At 45.5% G+C, this 10,360-nt stretch overlaps 1 protein-coding gene across 1 annotated transcript; it reads right to left on the bottom strand.

The window, feature by feature from the left end:
• Positions 1–2,570: 2,570 nt before the first annotated feature.
• MRPL35 (mitochondrial ribosomal protein L35) lies at positions 2,571–10,358 on the bottom strand. The gene is made up of 4 exons (XM_004707953.2): positions 10,316–10,358; positions 6,561–6,750; positions 5,857–6,001; positions 2,571–2,916 (listed from the first exon to the last, which is right to left on the bottom strand). Exons 1-4 carry the CDS (start codon positions 10,356–10,358, stop codon positions 2,728–2,730), a joined length of 567 nt encoding a protein of 188 aa, XP_004708010.1. The 3' UTR covers positions 2,571–2,727.
• Between the last annotated feature and the right edge of the window lie 2 nt (positions 10,359–10,360).

Below are 10,360 nucleotides of genomic sequence, written 5' to 3'. Positions count from 1 at the left end.
TCTCCTCCCCACAACCCTTCTGTAAGATGTCCAGTTGCCTACCTACCGATGGACTTCGGGTCCCCACTCCACACTCCCCCTCATTCACGATATGAGTTTTTGTTCTTTGGTGACAGGCCCATTTTCTTTGCTGTTAGAACTTTAAAGGACTGTACAATGAAGCTACTGTCGCAGGTGAAGGAGCTGAGTCAGAGGACTGAAAAGGAGGAAGAAGAGATGGGCACAAGCCCACCAATGTCCATACACACAGTGAACACGAATCCTAATCGGGAAGCACCTCATACAGCGGTGCCTCTGGAGGACATTGTGCTGAGCGAGACAAGTCCATCAAACAGGACAACGATTGTAGGGGTTCACCACTGTGAAAAGTCAAGGACAAGTTTACACGCAGAAAGAAACATTCTTGGCCCATTACCAGGGACAGAAGGGGAGGGGAGAGAAAACCATTAACTAGATAGTAAACACGTTAAAGTAAAAGACAACGTACAGTAAGTGACAAAAGAATGAGAAAGATCGAAAATTCATTCATTTCTTAATTTCCTGAACCAGATCCAACGCAGCAGAACTGAGACTAACCAGGCTAACAGCTGTCAGATGGCACCGGTCGTGCCGTGAGGGCGTCCCAGGATTCACACTGTGAGACTGCAGTCCCTGCGGACTTCCAGCTGCACTTCATGTTAGAAGACAGGGGAATGCACAGGATTCCAAGGAGTTAGACCTGGGTTCTGGGACACATTTTCTAAACTTCGGGGGACATTTGCTTAACATTCTCTTTGTTTCCTCAAATCTGAAGTTGGGATGAATCATGGTATCTCCTTTGTAGGGCTGGCAGGGGATTAGCAGTTGGACAGGTTAAGTGCCCAGCCCTATGCTGGGACAGAGGCCACAGTCAATAACATAAGCTCCTACAGATGCTCAAGGATGGGGGGACTCGAGTTTGTGGGGAAATACCATTCTCTTGTTAATTCCACTTTTCCAGAACTTTCAGAAGCTTCCCCTGCAAGTAGAACCTTCTCACTTAATGCAGGATGTTTGTCAGACAACAAAATCAGTGTTGATAACCCCTGCGACGCACAAGCAGAATCAGTAGATAGGAGACTCCCCCTTCCCCTAACCCATGCCTGTCAGCCCTCGCACTGGAAGCTGTGGTCCTGGCCCCGTTCCACCAGCCCGAGAGAAGCCAGGGTGTACTCAGCCCAGCAGACTGTGTGGGCCACATTTACAGTCAAGCCATCATGGACACTGGGAACTAACGCTCCTCCCCAGTCCATGGGCAGCAGTGCCATACACTGCCAAGCTCAGTGGAGAGGGCGGGAGCTGGTCAGGTGAGAAGCGATGTCAGGGCCTTGCGAGTGGCTGGTTTCTGCCGTCTCCGAAGTGGGAGGAAATGCAAACCCATCAAAAGTGAATGTTACCCCGTGTGTCGGGCTCTGATCGCACCACCAAGTAACAGTCCTTTTTAAACAACTCCCATCCACACACACACACACACACTTGGTGGTCTGGCTTTACGTTACTCTCGTCATCCTTTCCTCTCCTTCTGATGCACACACACTGCTTCCCAGGGCTCCCTTCCCAATCGGACAGGCCACAGAACCTTAGTAGTTTGTCTCTCCTTTCTCCCATGAACAATGGAGGAACTTCACCTGATCGTCACTGTTTCTCCATTCTACTTAGTGATGGTTTTCAACCAGAAAAAGCTCTCATTTGAAAATGCTTCCCAGAGGTTCCACTGCCTTAGAATATAATCACTCAGCTAACTGAATTTGACTTCATGACTCTCTCCAAGTGAAAAATGCTTACTTCTGACATCATTTCTCAAAGGATTGAGGCTTTTTCTTTCCTTCTACAGCGCATCTTACCCTCACAAGCGAAAATATGAAATCTCAAGGATAGACTAATTTTTAAAAAATACAGTATCTCCTTATTTCTATTTTGTATTTCTCCATATGAAATCTAAAATGAAGAAAGCTTTAGAGGCAGTGATTGGATTAATAATTACCTAAGGGCTAATGACAATGACTACAAAAAAGAAGAAAATGTTCTAAAATTCATTGTGGTGATGATGCAGAACTCTGAATATGATTGAACTACTGAATTGTATGTGAATTATATGTGAATAAAACTATTTTGAAAATACACTATCTTTCAACACCTCTTGTAACCTTGTCCACCCCAGTAACCTCTTCTGTTTCGTAAACGGGTTTGATGGGTGCTGTTTCACGGACTCTTCTCCCCCAGAAACATCCTGGACGCAGGAGCACAACGAAGCCAGTACACTAGATGTCAAGAGGACTGCCGGCCCACGCTCCTCTCAATTGGAAATGCTCAGCTAACCCTTTTTGCTCCATATTACTTGGTGCAAACACCACTGAGTGGGCCAGGGTGGGTTCCAACAAGGGAGGTCACCGAGGCATGAAAGGACCAGATAGCACCACTGGAGTCACTCGGCAGTTAAGAGACTTGACATGGAGCTGAGGGCCAACATGTAGAAGTTGAAAGCTAATTGGAACAGCAGTCGCCACGACCATTTATTAAAAAGAATGCACCGTTTCCCTGACCACAGCAAGGAATGTTTACTCCATTAAGTTTTAATGTGGTTGAGACAGGATTACATACATCAGCTGGTGCAGTTTACATCATCACGTTACACGGACTCCTCTTTGAAAAGGCATACACATGAAGGGCACACATTCAGCGGCTGGGAAAACTCCCCACACTTCAGCTCTATACTTTCAGGTTCGTGCGATCATGGTACAGCTGGTAAGGATCATTAGCATACCAGTTTCTCCTCCTCCAGAAAGAAGTCGTCATCTTATCCAAGAGTTTGCTCTGGGTTTTATTGCAAAAGACAAATTCTCTCAAGCGTCTCTTCCTTGCAGCTGTCTTTTTCCACAGCTTTTTCTTATAGCCGGCCTGTCGAATGTTACAAAGGCATAAAACATTTTATTTTGTAGGAAACAAGGTATTGTCTCTCTCTACTTGTGGCTTATCGGCCTAATGGGGACAAAAACAGACATCTATTGGGGCGGGCATGTTCTTTGGAAAGATGTGAGTCTTACTGGTGAGTGGAGAAAGCAGGTAGTTGCAATACTAAATAAGTAATTTAACATTTTTTTGGGGGGGAGATTAATTAAAACCACAGAAAACAAAGTGAAAGAATACACAAGTATAGCTCACTTAATGGCCTTTTGTGTGACATCGAATGCATATACTCAGTGGCCTCTAGGGTTGGTTGTTTGGTTTTAAAGGGAAAGCAGCCCTCCTGCTTATTATTTCCTCGGAATGATTTTAAACACCCAAACCCAGATTCCTGCAGAACTGGACCATGGGTAGGTTACGGGTAGGTGAGACATAGCTCTAGACATGGAATATTGGCTTTGTCAGGCAGGCAAGTGGCAGCAGTGGTGGCTACTCCTGCTCCTCTGCTCCCACAGTTGCCTGCCCTCTTACGCCTTCCTCTGGCCTCCTCCAGTAACTACAAGAACAAGGAGGAGTGCAACTTCATAAGATGTTAATTTAACATGGTGTTCACATACACCCATGGGGCACATCATGGTGGTAAGGAATGCTAATCACGAACTTTATATGCATTATCTCTTTAGCAACATCGTATCTCTTCAACAACATACTCTCTGTGGTAGTTACTCTTTGTGTCAACTTGTAGATATAAAAGTGTAGGGGTGGAGTCAAGATTGTCAATCAGGTCACAGCCTGAGGGTGCCTCCTTGTGGGTGTGACTTCATAAGGAGGGTCCTGGGAACCTCCCCGCCCCCTGCCTTCACCTTCCTGCTGGTGAGCCACGCTGAGACCTGCTCAAGCCCTGGGATGGGGCCATCGCCAATGGATCCAAGCAACCTTGCCCCCACCGGCCTTGATCCTGTCTGCATCCCTGCATGTGGCTGTGTGAGTCTGAAGAGGGATTTATGGACAAGTGTCGGACTTAGGGACTTGATCTGGCCTGGGCTGGGATGTTTGCTTGACAAATAACTACTTTTTGATAAAAAGTTCTCTCTTACACATTTATGAATGTCACTGGATTTATTGCTCTAGTCAACCTGGCCTAACACACTCATTTATGGATTTGATAAAACAAAAGCACCGTTTGTCAGCAGACCAACGTCCAAGAGCTAGTAAAAGTTCTTAACCACTATTCTGAAGCCCATCTGACTGAGATGGTGAAGGGAGAACTGGCTAGCACGGTAAGTTCACTTCAGAGGGCTGAGAGACACCATTATTGAATGTATTGCTTCATTTATTCTTTCCACACCAAAATACCAAACTCAATGCCACTGAGTTGGTTCCAACTCACAGGGACCCAACAGGACAGGGAAGAATGGCCCTGTGGGTTTCAGAGACCGTAGCTCTTTCCAGGAGCAGAAAACTGTGTTTTCTCCTGCTTCACACACTCAGAACTAATTTTTAGAGGAAGTACTTTGGGGGTTGAATAGCCATTTCACAGGGGTCACCCGATTCATAACAGTAGCAAAATGACAATGATGAAGAAGCAACGAGAATAATTTTAAGGTTGGGGGTCACCACCACACGAGGAACTGTGTGAAAGGCTGCAGCATTAAGAAGGTTGAGAACCACTGCCCTAAATCTATTTAGAGATGGCGAGGGAGTTGTTACCTCAATTACTTAACCCAGAACTACCATAAACACCACTGATGCATTGTTAGTTTCTCACAAAGCAAAGTAAGACTAAACAGAAAACCTCTAAGGAGCCCTGATGGCACAGTGGTTAAAGTGCTTGACTGCGAACCAAAAGCTTCATGGTCTGACCCCACAGCCAATAATGATTGCAGCCTTCAAAACCCTATGGGGCCGTCTGTCTACCAAGGTGCTATGAACTGAAATGGATTCAGTGACTTTGCTTTTTAGTAAAAAATATAATCATAGCCTGTTTGGACGAGACCTTAAATGCCAGCCTGCTTCAACAATGGCTCAAGCCACAGCAAACTACCAAGGGGAGGGAAGAGCAGAAACCCGTCCGCTGACCGGGGCCCAGGGCCTCTTCAAGACAAGGGCTCTTTACAGCACTATGCTAGCCGAACCAAACCCATACCACTTGGCAGATGCTTATGAATCGTCTCAGAAACCCCCAGAAGCAGTTCTGCTCTCCCCAGAGGGTCACTGTGCCCTAATCGATGTGATGACAGGGAGCTTGAATCAGGAAAAACGTTTGTAAAAACCAATGTTTTAAAGTATCTGAGATTAATGTTCTGCCATAAAAATTAAGCTGCCTGATAGGTGTTGAAGTGGGTGATGGGAAGAGAGTGTTCAGGGCTAAGAGGAATCATGGGGTGGGGACAGGGTGAGCTATTAAGAGGGTATAAGACGTTTCAACTGTTGAATGCAAAATTGATTCACAATAAAAGTTATTAAAAAAGCAATTAAGTTATCTAGAAAATCCAATCCAAAGTAGGATGAAAACCATTTCAGTCCCCAAATCTGGATCATGACCCCAGTCCAGGCTGGTCTATTCTGCCACTGGATTGCTCCACTGTTGAAAAAGGACCTCCACACAGAGCCAGGCATTTAGGGGTTTCGTGGGACTCCATGAGATACACAACATGTCAACAACTGAGGTGAATCCTGTCCCACAGTGAAGCCTTTTGTCGTTGTAAATAAGCTGTTATGAAAGGGTGTGTTTAGTGGATGCTGACCTGTTTCTTCACATGAAGTCCCTCCCAGAAAGGGGCGCCTACAAAGCCAGCGCAGAAGCACAGCCCTGTACAGCCTGCTGGGGCCAGTTAGGGGAGGAGATGGCAGTGATAAAACGTTCAAGGACTTCTGTTTCTTTTCATCTGTTGCTTCCATCCATGTTAAATCAAGTACAGGGCGGAGACTTACCTTTCTCCTGACCCACAGGCCAGAATGAAGTCGAAGAAACCGATATATGACAGCCTTCACAGTCTTTCTCTTGCCTTTTCTTATACTGTAGTAAGTTAGAGTTCTGACTGGTAGCTTCAGGACATTAGAAAGCAAGGGACCCACCCTAAAACACACACACACACACATACACATATAAGTTGCTTAGCAGATTAAGAGAATCTATTCCATGACCACTAGGCCTAAGAACTGAAGTTATTGATTTGCAAGCCTTCCATCACCCACTTCCCTCCACCCCAGAAGAGAGTGTCTCCTACTACATTGCAATCACCTGGTTTCTCATGTATCTGACTTCTGCCTCTAACTTTGCCTCCTCTTTGCCAAGTCCAGTGCTGGGTTGTCCTGGTCTGCATATACCGCACATTTGGTGACTAGATGACAATACCACACATCCCACCCCTATAGCTGAGCATCTTGTTTACCCTCCTCTGGCTGACAGCCCCCGCCAGGAAGCCACATACACGGCTAACAGAGGGGCTTCCCTTTGGCAGTCCTTGCTGTGCACGCAGCTGCACAGGTGGTGATCACATTGCCCGACTCGAACAGGCAAAATCTTCATAGTATACAGTACGCAGGCAAAGTGTTTCACCTGCTTTACGATGTCTTTGCAGGTGTGAACATTTTAGAAGTTTCGCCCAAATGTCAAATTTACTGAAAGAGACTACCTGTTGAGGGTTGGTGCAGGCAGCCAGCACGGCAGGTTTCCCACAGGGGTAATCAGTCTGAGAGCAGAGGAAACAACTGGTGTTTGCAGCTGACTAAAATGTCGGGTGGACAATGCAGAGACAAGACACGCATTCTTGGCACAGTTTTGATTGGCCGAAGATGCCAAAATACTCAAGGGCCGTAAGAATCCTGTAAAAACAGAGAGAAGCAGGTACACTTAATGATACATCAAAACAGGCATCCAGATACTTAAAATTAAGTGATGTATCAAAGCAACCAAGCGTACCAAGTCATTAATGTGTCCCAATTTCCAGAGGTGCTCTGGTGGCTCAGTATGTGTTAGGCTGCTAACCACAAGGTTAGTAGTTGGAAGCCACCAGTCATTCCCAAGGAGAATAATGAGGCTTTCTACTCCTATGCAGTTACAGTCTCAGGAACTCCCAGGGGCAGTTCTACTCTGTCCTGCAGGGCTGCCATGAGTCGGCATCGACTTGACGGCAGTGAGTTGAGAATGGATCGCGGGGCACCGTCCCTCACAGCCCTGAGACCAGAACGAGAAGGGCCCACTACCACTAGCAACTACCCTGAAAAGGACCTCGTTCAAAGCCCTTGGATAAAGTGAGATAAAATGTGGAACAAAATTAAAAATTCTAAACAAACAGGCCTACTGGGCTCAGAGGACAGGAAGGGATAAGAAAGAGGGACGTAAATGGGAAGTTCAGGAGGGAATGGGAAGAATGCTGTTACATTGTGGGAACTACAACCAAAGATCTGAAACAAAATGTACATAAATTGTTGAATGGAAAATCAACTTACTCTAAACTTTCTCTCAATCACACTTGAAGAAAAAAAAGACACTCTAAATAAAGACACAAGCCAGGATGGGAGAATAAAAAATACTGGAAATACACATAAATGATAAAAGACTCATAAAAAGACTAAAGAATGCCTATAAATCAATAAAATGACCTATTGCAAGGTCAGCCGTTTTAAACCACTAGCTGTTCCATGGGAGAAAGATAAGGCTTTTTAGTTCGATAAAGAATTCCAATAGCAGAAAGGAAAAAAAAAAGATCGACAATCTCGGAAACCCACTGTGAGTTGGAATGGCCTCAAGGCAGGGAGTTTCACAGCAATGGAAAGTGCCAAGGCCTGAGCAGCATGAATGTAGCAAAGATGAGAAATACAACTTTCCTCTGGTTCCTAAATGCTTCCTCAGCCCCCACTACCATGATCCCAATTCTACCTTGCAAGTCTGGCTGAACCAGAGGATGTACACTGGTACAGATAGGAACTGAAAACACAGGGAATCCAGCGTGGATGATCCCTTCAGGACCTGTGGTGTGAGTGGTGAAACTAGGAGTGTAGAGGGAGAGTGGGTTGGAAAGGGGGAAGCTATTACAAAGATCTACATGTGACCTCCTCCCTGGGGGACGGTCAACAGAAAAGTGGGTGAAGGGAGACGTTGGACAGGGCAAGATATGACAAAATAACAATTTATAAATTATCAAGGGCTCATGAGGGAGGGGGAAAAAAGAGGACCAGATGCCAGGGGCTTAAGTCGAGACCAAATGTTTTGAGAATGATGAGGGCAACGAATGTACAAATGTGCTTTACACAATTGATGTGTGTATGGATTGTGATAAGAGTTGTATGAGCCCCTAATAAAACGATTATAAAATAAACTGAAAAAATAAATTTCATTATCAAAGAAAGCAAGCAAGCAAGCATGCCACCGTGAGAAAGAGGCCAGGCACTGAAGAATCCGCACGGCAGTGATACCTTGGGTGTCAAACTCAAGTCGTCTTTGAACAATGAAAAAGTCAAGAACTAAACATTTTCCCCTTAAGAAATAATGGAAAACCAAATAATTTGTTTTGAGACTCCACACTTACATTTATAAACTCATTTTTCCTGGACTTTAAATCACTGTGGAGGTGTTTAGCCTTCTTGCATGTCACTGTCTCAGACACACTATCGCCATCAAGCTGTTTCTGACTTATGCAAATTAACAGCAACTTTTCAACGTCTTCCATAGTCTGGGCTCTTTGTTTCATCAGAATGATTTCACATCTTTCGCTACATGTGTTGCTTGAGTCATATATACGTATTTTACTGTTGATAATGTCGACTTAGCCATGTTGTCATCAGCTGCCAAATCAGACAAGTGGCGTCCTGATTAAAATTTCACCATCATTTCTTTCTTCAACTATTAATGGTTCTCAGTTAGCCTCTTAGCTTTGCTGCTGGTATTACTAAATTTCTGGGAAGCCGTGGTTACAATGTTAAATAAAGCACCCCCCCAAAAAATATCACAATAGCAAATGTTTTAATGCACTAACACAGCACTATATGTAGTCTGACTGACAGTGGTGCTGACACAGAAGTGTCACCCACCCTTTGTGTCCACAGCAAGATGAGAGACTTGACTCACTCTTGGCCCGTACAAGTTTTTCAAGTCGTATTTTTGGTCCAAAAGTTACAAACCCCGCAAAGATCTGTTTCTCACTTGGCTATTCAAGTAGTGGAAAGTTCAAGCTTGGAGTCATTGGACAACCAAGGTATCACTCACTGCATGTGGTTTCACTGATGCTGTGTTCAAAAGGAGGCAAAGCAAAATATTATTGAGATGCATGTAGAGAAGCTATTATTTTATTCCTATTATAGAAAAAAGGCAAGAGGGTAATTAAGAAATAAGAACAGTGCTGACCCTTGGGGAAAGTGGGGAAGTACAAAAGGGTGGAGGAAAGGGCTTCTGGTGGCATCACGTTCTATGTGTTGTCCATGGTATTAGTTATCCACTTGTATGATTTAGTTATTTATTAAATCCATGCATGTCATAAAAGTTTTTTTTACAATCTCACAAGTTGGAAAATCCATATATTTGCATTTTTCTTCTTCAACCTATTTTTAATCCTCTTGCAAAGAAATTTGTAACATAATATATTTTGTATGAAAATCATTTAACTATCATCTTTGAATGACTTTTAAACATTGTGCAGCAAGCCCTTAAGACTAGTGAGACAACATGATTTACCTGCTTGGACGCCTGTTACTTGGGACGCTAAAAACTTCACATCCTGGACGCAATTCCTACTCACAGCAACCTTATAGGACAGGGCAGAAATGCCCCTGTGGGTTTCCAAGACTGCACGTCTGCTTTCTTCATACATAAGTGCTCCCCTGGCTCGCTCCTTAAAGACCAGGGGTCGGAAACCCATGGGGCAGCTCTGAGAGGTGTACTCTGTAGGGTCACTTTGAGTGGGAGCTGACTCGGTGGCAGTGGGTTTGGGGTTCCTCCGGGTCACTCTGGCAGGAAATCCTTTAGACTCCACCCACCCACCCCCAATTCTGAAGGCTGCAGTTAGAAAAGTGTCCGCGTTGTGTGTGTCACGCGGCAATTACTGTGAGCCCGGAGCAAGTGCCATTGGCCCCACCTGACAGCTGTAGAATCCGAAACTCGAAACAAATGAATTCAAGTTTTCAAGGTCAAAGTTGAGTGGCGGGGCCTGGCCTGGCCTCCAACCATAAAAGTAAGCTGAGGCCGTGTCCCTGGTTTACATGTTAAGAGAGGAGGAGGGCGGCAGACAACCAGGCCCGCGCGACTCTGCCGCGGGGAGCCGGCCCCGCACACGCGGGGCCCATCAGGGCCTCTCGGGAATCCAGGGATGGCCCCCTCCCTGCTAAACGCGGACTGCACCCTCCACCCGCCCCGCCCGAGGAGAAGCACCCGGACCTGGGGCCGCTCACTGACCTGAAGCGGCTCTCACGGCACCGGCCAAGACGCGGGACGCCATGC

The sequence above is a fragment of the Echinops telfairi genome, unplaced genomic scaffold (genome assembly GCF_000313985.2).
Source record: "Echinops telfairi isolate 266 unplaced genomic scaffold, ASM31398v2 ScPeMD7_7467;HRSCAF=8505_1, whole genome shotgun sequence".
Classification (NCBI taxonomy): Eukaryota; Metazoa; Chordata; class Mammalia; order Afrosoricida; family Tenrecidae; genus Echinops; species Echinops telfairi.
This window is presented reverse-complemented; position numbering and strand designations above follow the sequence as displayed.